At 36.3% G+C, this 20,195-nt stretch overlaps 1 protein-coding gene across 6 annotated transcripts in view; it reads left to right on the plus strand.

Annotated features, from left to right (window-relative positions):
- Positions 1 to 18,285, plus strand: part of LOC113523957 (RNA binding protein fox-1 homolog 3) — a 201,556-nt gene extending 183,271 nt beyond the window's left edge. For 5 of the 6 annotated variants that reach the window (XM_034301418.2, XM_034301415.2, XM_053231402.1 and 2 more), the window contains 3 exons: positions 296 to 354; positions 3,353 to 3,431; positions 6,985 to 7,390. In XM_034301418.2, coding sequence (XP_034157309.1) covers positions 296 to 354; positions 3,353 to 3,431; positions 6,985 to 7,029 — 183 coding nt within the window. In that variant the 3' untranslated portion in view covers positions 7,030 to 7,390. Of the gene's footprint in view, positions 1 to 295; positions 355 to 3,352; positions 3,432 to 6,984; positions 7,391 to 13,479 lie in introns of those variants that run through there. The other variant, XM_034301417.2, reaches the window with a different exon arrangement.
- Positions 18,286 to 20,195: the final 1,910 nt, after the last annotated feature.

Below are 20,195 nucleotides of genomic sequence, written 5' to 3' on the forward strand. Positions count from 1 at the left end.
GAGAGTGTAAAACGACCCTAGTTTCACTCTAACTTACCACACCAAGAAACCTGACAAGCAAATTCTAAACTTCCTCCACACACACAAACACACACACACACACACACACACACACACACAGAGAGACGATGAAGATGAGGTTAACATTTGGCATTGGCATCAGATCAGTCTCTTCTCTGCACCATTTCACAAAAAAACACCACACACATACACACACACCATCTCTATGCCTAGTATATGGTTTATGATATGTGTGTGTGTGTGTGTGTGTGTGTGTGTGTGTGTGTGTCTGCAGGGAGGCTATGCAGCGTACAGATATGCCCAGCCTGCAACAGCTACTGCATACAGTGACAGGTATGTATAACACACACACACACACACACACACACACACACATACACTGTTTCTCTAAGCTACAGTGATGGATTTGAGTTGAAATTACTCAGCCTGAGGTGTGAACAAAAGACAAAGTGGGAAGAATGAGACAAAGCAGAAAAAGAGAAAGAATGAAAGAGAGAGAGAGAGAGAATCTGTGTGTGTGTGTGTGTATACTTTATATAAAAGAACAGCAGAAATATTTATGTCCATTATCAGTATTGGATAGTCATAGACATTATGGATGGAGTGTGTTGCTCATGATGATCTAAACACACTGCCCCCTGCGTTCCCCATACACTATCAATAACATTACAATCGATCCACACACTCCAACACACCAATCAGTGGCACTGGGACAAATAACTGTGTGTGTGTGTGTGTGTGTGTGTTTCCCTCGGGACTGATTTCCCTCCTTGCTCCTTCTCGCCCATATTTCTCCCTGTATATAAACTCATTTAGCTCTGGCCATGGGGACAGGGCCGTTTGTTTTGTTTTGTTTCTCCACTCTCTGTGTATTTGTTTCTGTTCCTGAATAAATGCCCCGGACTCCCTCATCGATTAGCGCACGCCTCGTCTCAGCCCAACATTATCGGATATGTGGCGGGACTTCGCTAAAGATTTTAGCCTGGCTTTCTCCCGAGACTTGAAACAGTAAACTAACTTGCAAAATGTCCGATAAATTCTCTACAAATGGCTCCTCCTGTCGAAATTCACAACATATTGGCTGCGAATCACTGCTTTCCAGTGGCATAATGGACCTGTTAGGCTTGTGGAGGCAAAAATTAGCTGTCTTTCTACTGTAGAACTTTAACCTAAGAACTTATGCCTTGAAATTTTAGCCCAGAAACTTTAGCCTAGACACTTTTAGCATGTAAAATTTAGCCAAGAATTTGGTGCATAAACTTTGGTCATGAAAGCTTTAGTCTTGGAATATTAGCCCAGAAATTTTTCGTCTGTGAAATTTAGCCCAGCACCTTTGGTTAGGAAGCTTAAGCCCAGAAATGTCTTGGTGCATGAAATCTGTCCACAGTTTTAGCCCATGAAATATTTAGCAGGAATTTTGGTCCATGAAATTTATCCCAGCACTTTGTCCTGGGAGATTTAGCACAGAAATGTGTGGTTGATTAAATTTATCCTAGGACCATTAGCCTGTAGAAATTTTTAGTCCAGAAATTTCTCCCAGAATATTATCTCCTGAACAGCCAGTCTGAAGTTCACATGCCAGCATCGCCATGATGTCACTGCTGAGCAAGACCCTCAACCCTCAACTGTGCAGTTTTATCAGGTCTTTAAAGTCATTTTGGATACAAGCATCAGCCGAATGAGGTAAATGTAAATGTACCATGTAAACTTTAGCCCTGGAAGTTTTTGGTAAATGAAATTTATCCCCAGGATTTTAGCCAAAGATTTTTGGCCCAGAAACTACCTGCATTATCCCAAATATACCAAAACTGTTGACTTTAGTCATTTTTATTTTATGGAATTTTTTTAAAATATTTTTCTAATTCAGTATGAGTAGGTAAATTATTATGTATCTATTGTAACCACTTAACGTGCACCAGGTCTCAGCATTTTGGCCCTGACCGTGGACCAGGACCAGGAACCCTAGAACCAAAGTCAAGTACCTGGTTTGGTGGAAAGATGGCTAATGTCACTCTGTCCAAAAACATACTTCATTTAATATTCATATGAGTTTAACAGCAGCCCAGAAACTCAATTACTGGATCTAATGATCTAATGTTAACCTTACTGATTTAGTGAGTACAGCTTTCAATCTCTGTCTCTGTCTCTATGTCTGTCTCCCTCCCTCTCTCTCTTTCTCTCTCTCTCTTTCTGTATTGCTGGTTGACTTGTTGCCCTGCGCTCCAGGCTCAGGTTCCCTTATCTGCTCCCTGCAGACCTCCTCCATTTGTAAGCGAGCGCTGGAGGAAAGAGGGGAGGAGAGAAAAGTGGGAGTAAATAGAGGATGAAGTGAAGTCAAATAAATAAATAAATAAACAAAAGCCACGCGTCTTGTCCTGCCTCTGAAGGAAAAAAGAAGGAGGATTAGTTCTGAACCGGCAGCGATAAAAACTGTACGGAAACACAATGGACAGAGAGAAAGAGAGACAGACAGAGACAGACAGAGAGAGAGAGAGAGAGAAAGAGAGAGAGAAAGCTACTCCTCAAGCAGTTCCTCAATCTCTCAATTTTCTTCTCTTTCTGTCTTATTTTCTCTGTTTATGTCTTATTCTGTCTTTTTTCAGCTGTCAAGTTTTTAACCATTCTCTCTCTCCTATACAGACAGACAGACAGACAGACAGATAGATAGATAGATAGATAGATAGATAGAAACAGACAGACACATATAGGAAATAGACAGACAAGGACAGACAGATACAAACACAGAGACAAAAAGATTCAGATATAAGGACAGACAAATGGACAAATACACAATTGCATGGATGGACAGAAAGACAGAAAAAGGGTAGATACACAGACAGTCAGATGAACAGACAAAAATCTGACAGATGAACAGGCAGGTAGGAGGAAGGAAAGATATACAGGTGCCTGAGTGGATTGATAGATAGATCAAAAGAGAAACAGACAGACAGACAGAAGGAAAAAAGAACAGATAGAAATATAGAAAATATGATGAGCAGATATATATATATATATACATGTACAGTGCAGATTAACTGTAGTAAGTGTAATTTATCATTTATGATGTTGCACCATTTTGTTCTATCTCTCTTTTTTTAAACCTCCTTCACACTCACACAAACTTTAATGTGGAACAAAGTCTCTGTTTCTCCTTCTTGCTATTAACACATCTTCATTATTACACACTGAGGGCTTCTCCTGCGGCGGAGCTTTTTAACGCTTCACCATCCCTGAGTGACTGAAACCAACACCACTGATACACCACAGTGACACACCAGTGTTAAATCCCCTTTCTCTCTCTGTGTGTGTGTGTGTGTGCGCGTGTGTTTAGCTATGGTAGAGTCTATGCAACGGCAGATCCATACACTCACGCGATCAGCCCGGCTGCAACGTATAGTGTCGGCACAATGGTGAGTTCCTGCTCTATACACACACACTATACACACTATGCACACCACTGGGTCCTAAAGTCTGAGTCCATGACCAAGAGCTGTTTTCACACCTATTTTTGATTCCATTTGCGGAATCAAAATCATAGTGAAATTGATACTTTTTTCTTTTGTACATAATTGAACAAACCATGAAGCAAAAAAAGGTTGGCTAAGGGGTCTGTAGAGCTGAAAAGACAAAAGGTAAAACTCTTTTATTCATTGATCAGAAACAGGAAAAAGTTTCTGAAGAAATCTGAGCATTTAGGACATGGAGCCATCGCTAAAGAATGAACAGATAATTATATAAATTCACATTCAGGTTTTATTTTCTCATTTTGTAATTTTCATGTGTGGCATGGTTCAGTTTGTTCAGTCGCATGTAGCTCAGTATGTATACCTGAGTGTGATTGCTGTGTTCTCACCTGCATAAAGAACCTCACTGAGCAGGAGAACACACCACACGTTCAAACGGACTAAACGCTGCATATGTGAAAGCACACTAATACACTGCTTTACTCAGGTGGGATTAGATTCATTAAAACTGAGGCTATACCATTGTTGTGAGAAACTAGAGGGAAAGTGAAATCAATCTGAATTTCCTATTCACACCATTCACATAAGTATTTTTGTTGTTGTTGTTGTTGTGATAATCCAAATGGTATTTCTACACACTCGTATTCAGTGTTCCACACTACAACAACGTCCTCATTACCCCTGCAGAAGCAGAGCTGGCTACGAGGACTGCTTATTTTACCCAAATGCATCCTCTCATAATTCTGTTCAAAAGAATTCTTATTCTTATACATTTTCATTATTAAAAGACTAATATAATAATTACAGAGTTCTTGGTGGTGGACTTTAATTTGAGACCCGAGTGTACATCTTCCCCTGTGTGCTGACTCCGGAGTAACGGAATTGTCTGTGGGTGTGTTATGCTGTCTCTAGTGCCCTCTAGTGGATAGTTTTTTATTGAATCACTCACATGGCACACAATGAAGCATACTGCAGATGTTTCACACACACACACACACACACACACACACACACTGCAGTCATCATTTTATTACGTATAATCCTAATACATGGAACCACATGATACTGAGAGAAAATACACACACACACACACACACACACACTTTCTCTCTCTCTCGCTGTGGTCCCTCCCTGGGTAGGTTGCAACTTTGAGAAGTAGTTAAACTTGAGATAATGGCTGTGTTTTATTTGAAAGGAAGCATAAGGACAGATCATTTGCAAAACCTTCAGCTGGCTAGTTAAGGTGAACAGACAGTATCGAATTCAAAAGGAAAATAATTATCTTTACAAGACAGCTGTTATGCTTTCTTCCAAAAAAAATGCAGTCTTCCGAGGATGGGACGCAGGGACTGTCATCTCACATGCCGTCAAGTTAATGTCTGTTTTTAGCTAGCGTGTGCAGCATCAAACTTCTCTGCTAAAGCACCTTACGTTTCCAGTAAGGTGCTCTACATGTAAGAAAGAATTTAAAGCAATGACAGGATGATGAAGGATCATTAAACACAACATCAAAGATGGAAAACAACGGGCAGAGAGTGAGGAGAGCTCTTCTTCAAGAGCTTAGCAAGCATGTCGAGCATGCTGCAGTGTGCCGTGGGACATATACTCACATACATCAGAGTAAAAAACTGGAGTAAACTGATTGGACCGGCACGTTCCTCCTAACAAATGAGTCGGGTTTTAGCATTGCGTCATGCTAACAAGCATTAAAAAACAGGGAAATTGTTCTGCAGTGCAGCTGCTAGCTAAAAGCTTTCATTAATTATGACATTTCCTCGTCAAATCCTCCTTATTTGCTCAATTAAAACTTTGCTTGTAGCAATTTTTGTTTCCTTTCCTCTTTCCCTCTGAATTTCCTTCCACAAGAGTGTTTTCACGAACTATATCAACCTTAAAAATCATCAACTCTAAGGCTGTGTGTGTGTATATATATATATATATATACAGTTATGAGTGTGTGTGAGGGTGATGCTGATGTAGATGGAGAAATTTCCGGAGCAAAAAGAAAGAATACAATCCAACAGCACCTAATTCTTTCATCATAATTGATTAACATCTCTGAGCGGGAATGCAGCGCTCCTTTGCATTTAAAAAGACAGTAATTCAGTAATTAGCTCCTCCGAGGGCGCGAAAGGATCTATTTCTCCAGCATGGAGAGAAAGTTCAGCAACCAGTTCTTTTACTCTAATGAAAGTTTGAAGTTCTTCTCAATTAGGGAAAGTGAGCCTTTGAAGGTTTGAGACGTGGCCCATGGAGAGAAGCGTAGCCAGAGCTCCGTCTGATGAGGATCACAGAGTGTTAAAGCCATTGGCAGTGAGGTTGCCACCTTTACACATACTTAAAAGAGAATATTAACAGGACGTCTCTTTGAAACGAGTGTTTCCTGAAGGAAAGGAAGATCCACACGGCTTCACATTTCACTCCCACTTTATATTAAGAATTACTAATAATTATGAGGTGATTACGGAGGATGTGTTACAGCTGGATTACAGCAGTAAAGCTTACGTAAGTTTCGCGCTTGTCAAATGGAACAGGACATCAGGTCTCTCTCAGGTGGTTTTCCAATAAGATTTTCTTTCTTACTATCAGTCTGCATAAACCTCGACAGCTAATATCATGATTGTGATTTTCTCCGGAATTTATCCAGTTTCTGGAGAGTTACACGCCTTAGTCAATGCTTAATCAATGCTCCTGCGCCGTCACGTCATCATCGAAACAGAGAAGAGCGCTTACACACTCTGTACAGACGACAGCACACAAACTTTTAAAAGAGAAGTGAGAGAATGAATCAGTGATTAAAGATCAGTGGAGTGAAGAGATGATGATGATGAGGCTCGTGTTTTAACTCGACACACCATTAGGGTTCTATAGTTGTCCCTCTCAGTGGAGCCGTTAAGTAGAGCTATTGTCAAAGTTGATTATTTTCCTATTACAGCATATCCCAAAGTGTTTTATTCTTCTTACACCGCAATAACTGGCCAACACTTACAATTTCTTATTTTTAAAGAATGGCATGTCGTGCTTTTTATCCATTTTATCCATTTAAGATCACAATCGAGAAGACAACACACAATTTACAAAAAAAATGACCATGTGTCCTGAAGGAATAAGTCTATGAAATCCAGAAAATACAAGTATTAGTAAAGTCCAGGTTTTATTTTTCTTGGTTTGAAAGAAAAATCCAGGAAGTGAAAAACACTCGAAAATGGGTTGGGGTTGTAAGAGTTACTGTGAACTTTCTCTCTGCATCAGCATCAAATAAATGCTTGTAACACTAACACACATATAAAGTTCAATCAATACACAACCACCTTTTTTCAGGGAAACACACCACAGCCTTTGCAAAAAAAAAGCTCTGAATGGATAAAATAAATTTTCTTTATCTGGCTCTCTTCACATTTGCTCGAGCAGGAAGGAAAGGAGTGAGGAAGGAGAAAGAAGGCATCTCCGCCTCCATCACTCTGACTGCCCCCCTCTTTTTTCATCTTTGATGTTGCAGGCTAGCCTCTGCCGAGGAGCGTACAGTCGCTTCACACCCTACTAAAGCAGAGACAAACACACCGACCGCACTAAATTAAAGCGAGCAAACCCCTCTTGTACGACAGGCGACACGACTGGCTCCCGATGGCCTCATCACACCACAACACTAACGCACTGTCCCAACACACAACAGTTACACCTGCGTGTGTGTGTGTGTGTGTGTGTGTCTGGGCTCAGTATGATGTCACTGGTTATATGGGTTTACATCTGAATCAAACACAGCCCTTACACTCCTGTTTATTTCATGGTCACTTCTTATGTTTCATTTCAGGCCAAAACACCACTTATATTTAAAGACATAATGCTTCTAATTTTTTTCTAATTTATTATGCTTTTTAAAATCCTTTTTTTAGTCAAAACTAAAATACTACGTATATATATATATATATATATATATATATATATATATATATATATATATATATATATATATATATATAAAACAGGAGATTATTAGTCAAAGCAGTCAGATATGTGTTAAATTAAAGGCACCTATAATTAAATTAGCAATCATCATGCAGTTTTTCTAAAATGTAATATTATTAATATAATACTAATATTAAAGTGGAGGTGGAGGTGAAGCTCTTTATTTTAAAATATCATCTTTGAGGAAGAGAAGGGAAAAGAAAAAAATGGGAAAAGAAAAGATATACTCAGCAGGGCAAATCTTATTAATATAACATGCACGAAATGTGGAACATCTTCCTGGTATCACTTGTTTTTCACAGACTCATTAAGTGTATACTCATCCAACAAGCTAAAGTCCAGGTGCTTCTTAAGCGCTGTTATTTAACAAATATTAATCACATGTTGTCTCTATTTTTCTGGTTAGACGAAGACATTTCCTGCACTCCGTAACGTTCAGAAAACATTCTGATAACATAAATCTGTTAACTGTGTGCCCAGCAACTTTGGGATTGGAAAGCACTGACACTTCAGACAATATTTCTCTCATTTATTTCATTTCTCAAAATAAACCCTGCCTTTGACATTCAGATATGCACATGTATACCTTTTAGTTTAACATATAGAAAGTTTAGGTTAGAATACGGACTTTTGTAATGTTTTATTACATAAAACCCAAAAAGGCATTTCCTTAAGAGTGTTGTCTATGCATTTCGTCGGAACACCCAGGAAACATGACAGACTGAATCAGAACCTAAAACTGTTATCTGGGACGTCTCCAATTCTGGGATTGAAAATCATGGCATAATTGTTTCTTTCTTAATATGTACACACAACCCCTACGTCTGAAATTCCTGTGTACATTTACACTGCCAGTCAAACGTTTTTGAACCTGCGGAGGTTGGTATTACAAATAAATAAGGAAAAATACTAAACAAGTGTTCTGTCGAGTTCCCAAATCTTTGTATTTAAGGATTTAGATTTACTAATTCTAGAGGATTGAACTTCAACCACTTTCTTGTATTTAACAGAAAATATTAATACAGGAGGTTCAAAAACTTTCGACTGGCAGCTTATCTTAACTTGGTATTTGTACACTGAGGTTAGAGTATGGTCTGGAGTGTGTGGAGTGTTTTATTATTTGAGACAGAAAAAATAATTGTCTATGCATCTTAATGCAGAAGCAGGACAGATTTTTACATTCCGTATATATGATTATATATTTATATTTTCCAACTGTGTTTTAGTTATTCTCATTCCTCCATTAGAAGATCTTTATGCCGCTTATATGTCTAAGGGTCTTCATACGTGTTTATCCGTGTGTGTGCGTGTGTGTGTGTGTTGTTGCTGACCTAATGCAGTTTGATGTTTGATTAGAAAGGTCTCTTTTACATCTGCCAAGGAAAGCACACACACACACACACAAGGTGAATCAATGTGAGTCCACACACCGCACAGCTCCCAAAAGCCCCTCGACTTCTGATTTAATTAGGCATTAAATTTTAACGGGCTAATCAATGCAGTGAAGTGCTCAGTGTAGCAAAAATCGTGCATCTGTGAACCGGCAAATCTTCAAACGCTCTCGGCAGTAGAAGGAGCAGATCTGGATCAAAAAAGCAAACTGTACATCGATGCTTGTGCTACGTACCATTAATGTTTTTCTAATGCACCCTCGTCGACTTCCCCTAAGCCCAAATCATGCTGTATTTATGTTAACTAAACCTGGTGGCAATGTAGCAATTTCATTTGGAGATTTTTACAGTCTAACTTCTCTGAAGTATGTATTGGCTTACTAATTAGCTAGCTATGCAGCTAGCATGGTAACTAGCTAGTCAAAGAAAGTACGAACACTCCATCAAACCCACTTCCAACACTTTTTGGCTACTTTGGAATAAAAATCATGTCGGATCACAGTGCATTCTGGGTAAATTTTTCCCATGAAGTGTACAATGTTCCATCCCTTATCTAGCAAATTCCCACAAACCGGATTCATTAAAGTAATGCTAAGATAGCAGGAGGACAGGGCAAGTCAACGATGGTGCATTAAAAACTATATTGGGACACAGCCTTTTAAAAATAGGTCAATCTATAACAGCATTAATATCAAATTAACTACTTCAATATGATGTTTATTTTGATATTTTATGTTTACCATTACCAGCTCTTTTTGACAAAGGAATATTCTTGGATCCCTTTCTCATTAATTGGCTACTTAAGATTTTTAAGTTTTTTTTCTTGACCTTTTTTTCTGATCTTATATTCAACATTGTTGCTTTGATATTTCTTTAAATATCAGTTATTTAATGTAGTATTGTTCTGGATGGCTTTGGCTTTTTTTTTTTTATCAAGTGATCTTTTACATCTTCCCCGAGTTTCTCATTATTATAGACATCGAACGTTCCAAAAGCAGAAGTTTTAGATGGCTAAATAAATAGAGAAAAGTAGACATGCCACTCCAAAAAGTAAATGGTGAAGTATAAAACATGTCTCTGTGAGTTTTAGAGCTTGTTAAAGTAATAATTTCAGTGAAAATAATAAATTTGCACATTTTTCCGCTTACATGGTGACACATTTGGTGCAAACAGTATTTTGTATTACAGCTCACAGCGAATATAACTAACAAATAATTAAAGTCTGTTTCCAAAATCTCCCAAAATCTTCAATGATGTCAGAGTTTCGAACACAGTCAGACTTCCTGTCACCTATAAACATGAATTAAGCTCACTGAGTACAGTCGACGCTGGAATGTTATGATGGGTGACCAGAATATTGCTAAAGTTTAAAGCTGGAGCTGTAAGTCATACAAATGATCATTTTTGTGCAAAATTGATTATTTAATGGCACTTTTAACAATAGACATTATCACAATCAGCTTTACAGAAATCAGGATGTAGATTCAGATCCCTAATGGTGACACTGGTGAAGAAAAACTCCCTGAGACAACATGAGGAAGAAACCTTGGATAGTGGGATTATAAATCATTATACAGGTGTAGAAGAGTAAAGACAAGCAGTAGTGAGTGTGTTTACAGGATGTTCAGTGTGAGCAGATTGTGAATAAGTGTCCTAGGATGAGTAACAGGACGGTCTTAATGATTACAGCAGCAGCTCTTAGCTACAAATCTACTGTATCCCAGTCAGATTAAACACTGAACCAATAATGAGATAAGAATTTTAACTGAGACAGACTTCTCTTACTTGGTAGGTATTTTAGACACTAAACAGGACCTGACTACATTCAGGGTACAATCTGTGCCAGATTATTTTCGTTTGATTTTTTTTTTTTTTTTTTTTGGCCAAATCTTTCAATCTCCAACTTCCCAAACAATAAAGGGGCCTCAGGAGCATCAGTTGAAATGTGACCATCCACAGAGTCAGGGATAAACACTCTCTAAACACTACACATCATCCCCAACAACACACCTTTAGACTGATATTGAATGCATTACGGATTATGATGAGTAAAGAGATCCAAACTCTGCTGTGTTTTATTTAATAATGTATCCAGAATCAGAGTCAGCATTTCTCCCCCAGTGCACCGAGCATCACTTAGCTATGGCCAGCTTTTATTTTTTTAGTCTTTTTTTTTCTCAGTACGATCTATTGAGCTCCAAATTAAATAATTCAGGAAACAAATAAGGTTTGTGCACCTCAATCTATCTTACTGTCTATTTTACAAGGAGGAAATCACTGGGGTGAAAATAAAACAAAAACAGGTTTGCCATTTTAACAGTATTTCCCATTATTTCCAGTGTATATCACTACTATACGTACATATTTACTCAAGGCAGCTGTCTTTCTGTACGACTTCACTTCACTCATACATCTGTGCAAACGAAGGCTGCTATGTATTGAGCCATGAAAAAATAACAATAAACAATGTATTAATGTTTTATTTTAATACTTTATTGTTCTAAAGTTTATTGCAGTTATGTACATTTTACTGTTTCCTGTCCAATGAACCAGCAAACGGGTTTAGCTTTTTTTTTTTTTTAATCTCATTATTTTCAGGTACATACATAAAACAATATATATTTCGCAGCTATAGATGACTCTGTTATAAAGTCTACATATCAGCACAGGTATAATGTATCTACTAATCACCTCCTATGTAGAAAATGTATAAACTCTGGGTCTTTGGAAAAGCCCTGCGACGCAGGCTATCATGTTTACTTCACTATTATCAAAGAAAAGTCTGGGAAAACTTTTTACGAAGCCTGTATTCATAAATCATTAATGTCTGTCTGAGTTTGGAGTTTTGTGGAGTTTGGTAAGCAGTGTAGAGTATAACCTCTAATAATACCTTATAATGCTTCATGAACTGCAGTGTTTTTATTCGTTTCTTTGGTTCATTCTTTTTTCATTCTTTCTCTTCCATCCTTCTTTCTTACTTTTTTCATTTATTTGTTTGTTTGTTTGCTTGTTTTGTTTACTTATTTATTTATTTACTTTAATTTAATTAATTTTTTTATTATTTACTAAGAAATGAAGAAGGAAATCAAGAAATTTTATCTTCCTTCTCTTATTTATATTTTTTAATTAACAATTGTAAATCATTAGAGATTTGTAACGTATTATATGAGTCTAAAAAAAACACCTATAATGATTTATAGATACATGCTTCAGAGAAAGTTTTAGGAAGAAATCTTTCTTGAAAAAGCAAAAAGAAGATGAGCAAAAAAAAAACCCATAGTGATGTGTATATAGAGTTCTGTGTACATGCTGCATATACTGCTGATTCTATTATCAATCTTTTATATGTCTCTATTTATCTTATTATGGATGTATTTAAGTATTTTTTTTCTCTTTTTTAATCTAATATACATGATACACATCTTGACAAATGTGTCATGTTTAAAATATACTTTTTTTAAGATCATCTATCTGAAATTACGCTTCAGTTTTCAACACAATTCTACATTATTTTCTTTCTCCTGAGAGCTGTGATTAATTTTCTTTACATATGGTTGTTAAATTATGTATAAACCTCCCGTATTTTGTTTATCTCAAGAATATGTGATGTTTCTACAGTATATGTCTCATATAAAAGTAAACTGGTTGGATTTAGTGTGTGAATAAAGAGGTTACAGGACAGCGTCGTCACTCGTTAGTGTTTCATTAATGATGCTTACACATGACGTACTTCAACAGAAACAAACTGTTTGGTCAAAAATGAATATCACTTTACATGAAATATCTCTTTAAAGGAAACATCGTTTTAGACAAAACATTGTTTTACACAAAACATCTCTTTAAAGGAAACATCGCTTTAGACAAAACATTGTTTTACACAAAACATCTCTTTAAAGGAAACATCGCTTTAGACAAAACATTGTTTTACACAAAACATCACTTTCAACAAATATTAGTTTACACAAAACATCACTATACAAAAGCCATCACTTTAAACGAAACATCATTTTATACAAAACTTTAATTTATGAAAACAATGTTTTACACAAAAGTTTACGTGCAACATCATTTTACGTGAAACATCTCAACACGAAACATCACTTCGGACAAAACATTGCTTTACAGAATACACTGTTTTACACAAAACATCACTATTTATTCAACTGGTTGTTTATTTGTTTATTTTATTCCTTTCTAGGTTTCTTTCTCTTTCTTTTTCATCTAATACTACTCCTCTTTTTCATTAATTCATTCTTTCTTTGTTTCTTTCTTTCTCACTTCTTTTCTCTAGTTTTTATCTTTATTTAATTAATTATTTGTTTGTTTATTTCCTTTGGTCTTTCTAGGTTTCTTTCTCTATCTTTTTCATCTAATACTTCTTTCTTTCTTTCTTTTGTTATTTTATCTCTTCGTCCCCTCAGTCACGAGCAGTCAAATTGTTATGATTTTGAGATTTTTTTTTTTATTATTATTATTATTTCTTTCTTCACTTTCAGCTCCTGAAATAAGGACTTGGTTGGTTGATGCACATTTAGTCATTCCCCTTTAAACTTTTAATAAGATTTTAAATTCTCTGTAGAGTTATTATATCAGAGAGCAGCTTCTCAGCTTCACCTGATGTGTATTTTATTTTTCAGTAAAAATGTGGAGAGAGAGAGAAAAGGAGTGCAGTGCTCAGCAGCAGAGGAATGATGGACACACCACAACCAGAAATGACAAGAAACATAAGACCAGAATGACTGAAAAGCAGATGGGCATGAAAAAAAGAGCAAAAAAAGATAATAAAATGAAGATAAAAAGGCAGAACAAGAGGACAGAGTCCATTTTCACAAAGCGTTTTATTTTTCTATATTTTTGTTGATGCAGAAAAGTGTGTTTAAGAGATATAAATATCCACATACACATATATACACACATTAAATATATACTGAGGAGAAAATGCCGTCAGAACACAGCTGAGAGAACAAGGCCGAGCTTTTGGCTCCACCCACACCATCGATGTGAAAATGGATCGGAGCATCCAGACCCACAGCCAAGGTCTATTGTGAATGATAATAATAATTCATTTCCTGTTCGGGGAGTTTTGATCAGTCCACTTCCTGTGCCGTGATGTCACTCTGTCCTGTGCTTTCAATCCTACAGCACTTCCTGGATGCGGTTCCGTGCCCTTTTTTGTTACACTGATCTAAGAAGTCCTCAGAATAATCTTGAAGTCTTTCTAGTTGTGCTTCCACAGTGTTTAGAGAAAAAACATGCACAACAAGACACTGATTAAAAGCGGATTTGTTGAGTGGCACTGAATTTATTCTGGCTGAAACTCTTGACAGTGTCAGCATTTCCACTGAATGAGGAAGACATCAACACGGAGATATCAGAATTTCCTAACTCAGTCTCCCATAATGCAACAGTGGCTCCTTCTTCTTAAACATGGCTGACCATTTCCTGCCGCTCCACCCTTCTTCCTTCTTTCCAATGAGGAAAGAAGATCCTGATCCACGTCCTGTTGCTGATGTCATGACTCTCTTCCTGTTTGCTAACCTCCTGTGGAAAAGGTTAGAAGACTAGAAACCTCACTCTGTGTTCCAGCACTGTTTAACACACACTTGCTGACTTCCCTTTCCACTATATATACACATATACTGTATAAAACAGCATATATAACAGAACGGCTCGGACAGTAGTTCCAGATGTAACACGAACAATAGGTTTATATTAATGCTATCATTCTAATACACTATTGTTTCTATAGTAACAGCTCATTGACAGGGACTTGTACAGTGGACGCTCCATATAATCTAAGACGAGTAATAAACGGATTTAAAAAACAGGTTTTTGTTTAACAAATTAATGCTTATAATTATGAAGTTTTTAGTCAGGAGAGATTTCTCTAACATTCATGCCAGGAGTTTTGGTTTTAAGTGCTCTTAGTCTCGGTAAGTGAGAACATTTAGTGGGAACAGGAACTAACTTGTCTCTCAGACACTCCATAAAATTAACTCTAACTATAAACTGTTAAAATGTGCGACGTGTCATTCATTGATAAATTCAACATTGTAATCGTTGGCAAATCACTGTGATATAAGCAGAGCATTACTTTTATATAACAGCATGGTCTGGAGTGTGTTATTCCTTACATAACAGCAGCTCTGACAGTTCATATGAATTAGCTATCATCAGGAGATCATACATTCAAATACCAACGATGTCACAGTAATCTGTGGCTAGGAGTCCAAGAGAGCATAATTAGCCGTGTTCTTTGAGTGGGAGGGACATACTCTCTCTCCCCTGTCAATCACAGTGACACTAGCCAATCATGCACTTATGTGAGCTCATGTGTGTTGAAGAGGGCAGATAGCGCTTTCCTCTGAGTGTTCAGCTGCCCTGGGATTTAGCACGATTGGTGGATTGAAAAGATGGGTTTGTCTGGTTTCATGTGTCTTGGAGGAAGCATGTGTTAGCCTTCACACTCCCCAGCTAGAGGCTGTTATGTGATAGTGGAGAGCTAGCTAGTGGGCGGGGGAAAAAAATGAACTATCTAACATGATAAAACCTAGCAGCTCATCTGGCTAAATTATACCACCAACATGCTAGCCACATATCTAAACAGAAAAATAGCTGCCACAGATTTAGACTTGATTCTCAGGTATGCTGATTAATGGCCCCTAATTGAGTGATAAATAATAAAGTCATAAATAAGTAAATAAGAAAAGGCTTCAAATTCCTGAAGGTCTCACATGCCTACCACGGGGCATCTGCGTCTATACTCAAACACAGGATACACACCGCAGTGTGATATCAATGATACACAGTTCAAGCTGTGAGGGGAAATAGATGAAAGTGTGTTAAAAACAGTGCTGGAATGCAGAACTGGATTGTGCTCTTCATCAAGACTGTAATCATCTGATCTGATGAGACTTTACCGCTGCTGTCGCTGTTTACTCTCTCTTTCAACAACCCAGGTACTTCCAGCCAGAAGCTAAGCTACACGATTTAAAAAAATATGTGTTTTAGTGTTAAAAATGAGCCCTGATGTTATTATTATTATTATTATTATTATTATAACTACTAATGACTTTTATCAACTATTATTAAAAGGTTTAAAACCTCATATATAAAATGCTTCCACACAGTAATGTTCCACGGCTGACTGTTACGACATTTTGTCATTTTTATCCAAAATAAATTGTATAAAAGCATTTATGGGGGTTTGATAGATGTAAAGGTTGGGACAAAAAGACCAACTGTAAAAAAAAAAAAAAAAAAAATTAGAGGAAACAATTTTTTGGAAAACTGACATTTGTGTGTTCTGAGTTGTGAGTCTTTGAATGTGGAGATGTTAATATTTGCTGTGTGTATATGTACATACAGTATACTCTGATGTGTGTGTGTGTGTGTGTGTGTGTGTGTGTGCATCGTGATATCCTCCATATCCCATTCATATTATATGTCATATACATATAAACACACTTCATTTTTCCCACTATCTTCACACACACACAGAAAGAGAGAGAGAGAGAGAGAGAGAGAGAGAGAGATCAGTTAAATCAGCTGTAGTATAAGCATAAGTGTAATATATACCTGGTTCACTGACCCTTTCTTATCTTTATATTTAACACCAATTATTCATATGTAAATTAAAACTACATCCAGATAAAATTAGTCAGTATATATTTTTTGTTTGTATTTTTTTTCTGAAGTAGATATTGACATTTTAAGCATTACCATTTTTAACTAGAGTAAATCAATATACATGTAGCAGAAATAAATATCCATATAGAACATTCATTATTGACCATGTATGAGAGTTGATTGATTTGTTCATATTCCATATTCACGCTCTAGAATTCTTTCTTAATATCAACCTACATGGATTCACAAGTTTACACCCTTATTAATGTAATTAAATGAAATTATCTGGCCAAAAGTGAAGTACATTTTGTCCTTCTTGCCCCAAAATGTCATTACTTGAAGAGTCAGACATGAAACATTAATAATCTTGGTTTATCAACTGTTTTTGTGTGGCAGTCTGGGAAAACCCATCGGATATCGCTGTGGCTAGATTCTGGAAAACAGCCAAAAACATTTTGACACCACAACTCTAAAAAATGGTTTTAAAACAAGGTTTTGTTTAGGTCAGTTTCTCCTTGCAAAGTTCACGTTGGATAAAAAGCCAACCGCAGTGCTGTTCCGCAGTTCTGGATTCTGATTGGTCAGAAGGTGTTGATTGATTTTCTGTAACAGCAGCTCTGACAGTAGTGCAGCTGCAAATCACAGGCTTGTACTGAAAGACACTTCACATAAATGGGTGTGATCATTCATATGTTATTTTGATATGGTAAAGTTTTCTGTAAGGTAATGTCAGTAATGTTGTTTTTCCATCAGTAGATGAGGTTATAAATGTGGAGGTAGGCACAGCATCTTTCAGTCTTTCTGAATTTGAGAACATGAAGGGTTTTTTTTCAGGACGCCATTTGGGGTAAGTGGCAAAAACTGTGGTAAACTGAAAAACATGTTTTTATTTCTGGCTGAATTCTTTAATCATAGTCTAGCTCTCTGTATATCAACTGAAGGAAGTGTTTAATATCTGTGCAGAAATTAAAATCCCCTTCAGCGAGTGTCTGTGTAAAGCTCAGCAAATAATCTGAGCACAAATGGCATCAAATATGATACTTTCATTATGACAGAGAGAGAGAGAGAGAGAGAGAGAGCATTCCCATCTGGTTCTCCTGTGTATAGTCTGTTCTTTTGTATTTCTCATAAATTCTGTAAATAACACTCCTTTTCCCCTTTCTGCCTTTCTCAAATTCTGTATTTTGTTCTATATTGATAAAGTTTATTTATAAGGATTTATAAAAAAAAAATCTCTCTTTTGTAAATGTTCATGTTAAATAAAAAGTTTTAAAATATGAATTATGTAAATGATATATATTGAAAAATAATATTTCTTTTTTGTCAGTGTCCTTCCATCCTCGTTTTTTGCCTCTGTGCTCTAAACTTTGTGTTATTCTTCTTTCTGTAAGATGAAGATTTCTATTTATTAAGATGCACATTATTATTATTATTATTATTATTATTATTATTATTATTATTATTATTACCATTAAATGTTCTTGTCTACTTCACGCTCGGGTGTGCTGTTTGATTGTCACTCCACAGATTATTGGATATTAACTTTAATACTTTAATAAACAATATAAATGGTGGGTCTCTGGAGGACTAGTGGTTAGTAGAGGCCGGTTTCGATTCCTGGCACACGACAGTGCACTCCCAGTGCCGATCCCAAGCCTGGATAACATCGGGGAGGGTTGCATCCGGAAGGGCATCCGACCTAAAAACTGGGCCAAATCAAATATGCGGACCAATGATCCACTGTGGCGACCCCTAACGGGAGCAGCCGAAAGAACAACAACAACAACAACACGCTGTAAACGGTATGTGCTTTTTTTTTATAGTGTTACATATTTTAAGGCATTAAATGGCCTTAATGTGGATTTTTACTATTTTGATTTGCTCAATATGTCTAATATTTGCAAAGGCAAAATAACAAGACACATTTAGAAACAAAATATCTGAGCTACAGTTTCTTATAAGCAGTCATACTTTTTTAAAATGTTAAGCTGGTTTTAGACTAAAGTGAATCAAATGTGGTAACTTTATCAGTCTCAGATCATCTGTAATAACTTCAGACCAGTGGACTGAATTAAACAATGTCTGCTGATCACATGTTACAGCCAATAATTACTCTAAAATTGCATAACAGTGGTCAGTCCCTATCAGGTGTGACAATGGGGAGTCGGAGGCAATGGGGAGTGAGGATCCATGTGCAAAAGTTTAGCAAACACAATTGTAATCACAATCCAAAAATCCAAAACTACAACAGGCAAAGATTAAAATACCACGATGAATCGGATGATGAATCCAAACTAGAGGATAATCCAAGAGACAAATTCAGAACTCACAGTCAAGAGATCAAGAGATCCATGATCTGATTAAAAAACAGTAAAGCAGGAAGACCTCAGGAGATCTCTGCTGCCGTGGAGGGGAAATATCCTGAGCCCACATACACATACAATTCCCAAATTTATATTTAATACTCAAATGAAGCTTGTCTCACACAGATTATGAGCAGCTACTTATACATGATGGCCTAGAAATTCAAGACAAAATCAGGTTTGCTTACTTCTTAGTATTAAAGATTATCTTTATATGAAAATGAATACAGGTAACTTCTAAATTGTGGGGTTTTGTTTTGGGGTTTGCAGGTGAATTTACACACTCTGTCCAGCAGATGTCGCCTGTGTGTGGCGTTTCAAGCATTTTCAAACAATCAGTTATTTTCATAAGGCGATCATTAGCCTTGTTTCTAAGTTTAAAAAGTTTCATAATTTTTATTAAATATTACACAAAACATTTAAGCCTCTAACACAAGTACAGCCACGTTGATTTCCTGCTATTTAAGATTCAACACATATAAGGTAAGGCTAATTTATTTATAAAGTTCATCTTCATATACATGGCAATTGAGGGTGCTTTACAAAGAATGGAAGATAATTAACAATATATAGTTTTTTTTTCTTAACATGCCAGACAAACAGTAGGTCTGGCTCTTTTACTTTATTTTATTTTATTATTCATTTCGAAATTAATTCTCATTTAAATGAATGTTCACGCTGACGTTTCATTCTAATTCTATACAATTTTAGATATATTTTTTTATTATTATACAAAATAGACGCGTGGTTTTGTTAATATACATTTAAAAAATACACATATGTATTATGTATGTTAATACACAAAATTTCCACGTTTTTTTAGAATTGAATTTTTTCTTACTTTAGTGTGAAATTAATCTAATTAACCACAAAGACATTTTTTCATAACTTTTTTTTTTTTACTGAGTGCTAATAATTTAAGAGCTGATTGTAAAAACAACAATAGTGATAATAGTGATAATAGTGATGTGCTGTCCTGTAATTATTCAGTGGTATAAAGAGAGTCAGCACTGTAACTTTAGGTATCTTTATTAGCAGAATTAGAATACATCAATTTTCAGAATATCTAGATGCAGTTACACGATTTCGCCACAAGGTGTCAGTAAATACCACAAGAGATTCCTGCACTTCCTCCTGCTCTTGGGGAGGAATCCTCTTCTGCGCTTATCTCTGAGAAGTTCACTGATCCTAAATAGTGTCGAGCTTTTTTTCTTCTTCTTCTTCTTCTTCTTCTTCTTTACCGAATCATTATTAAAATCATGGAGTCAAAAAGCAGTAATACCAGAATCGAAAAACAAGTTTGAGACATCATATGGTAAGAAAATGTTATATACTCACATTCATTTATCTGAAAAACAGTT

Source organism: Pangasianodon hypophthalmus, chromosome 29 (assembly GCF_027358585.1).
Source record: "Pangasianodon hypophthalmus isolate fPanHyp1 chromosome 29, fPanHyp1.pri, whole genome shotgun sequence".
Classification (NCBI taxonomy): Eukaryota; Metazoa; Chordata; class Actinopteri; order Siluriformes; family Pangasiidae; genus Pangasianodon; species Pangasianodon hypophthalmus.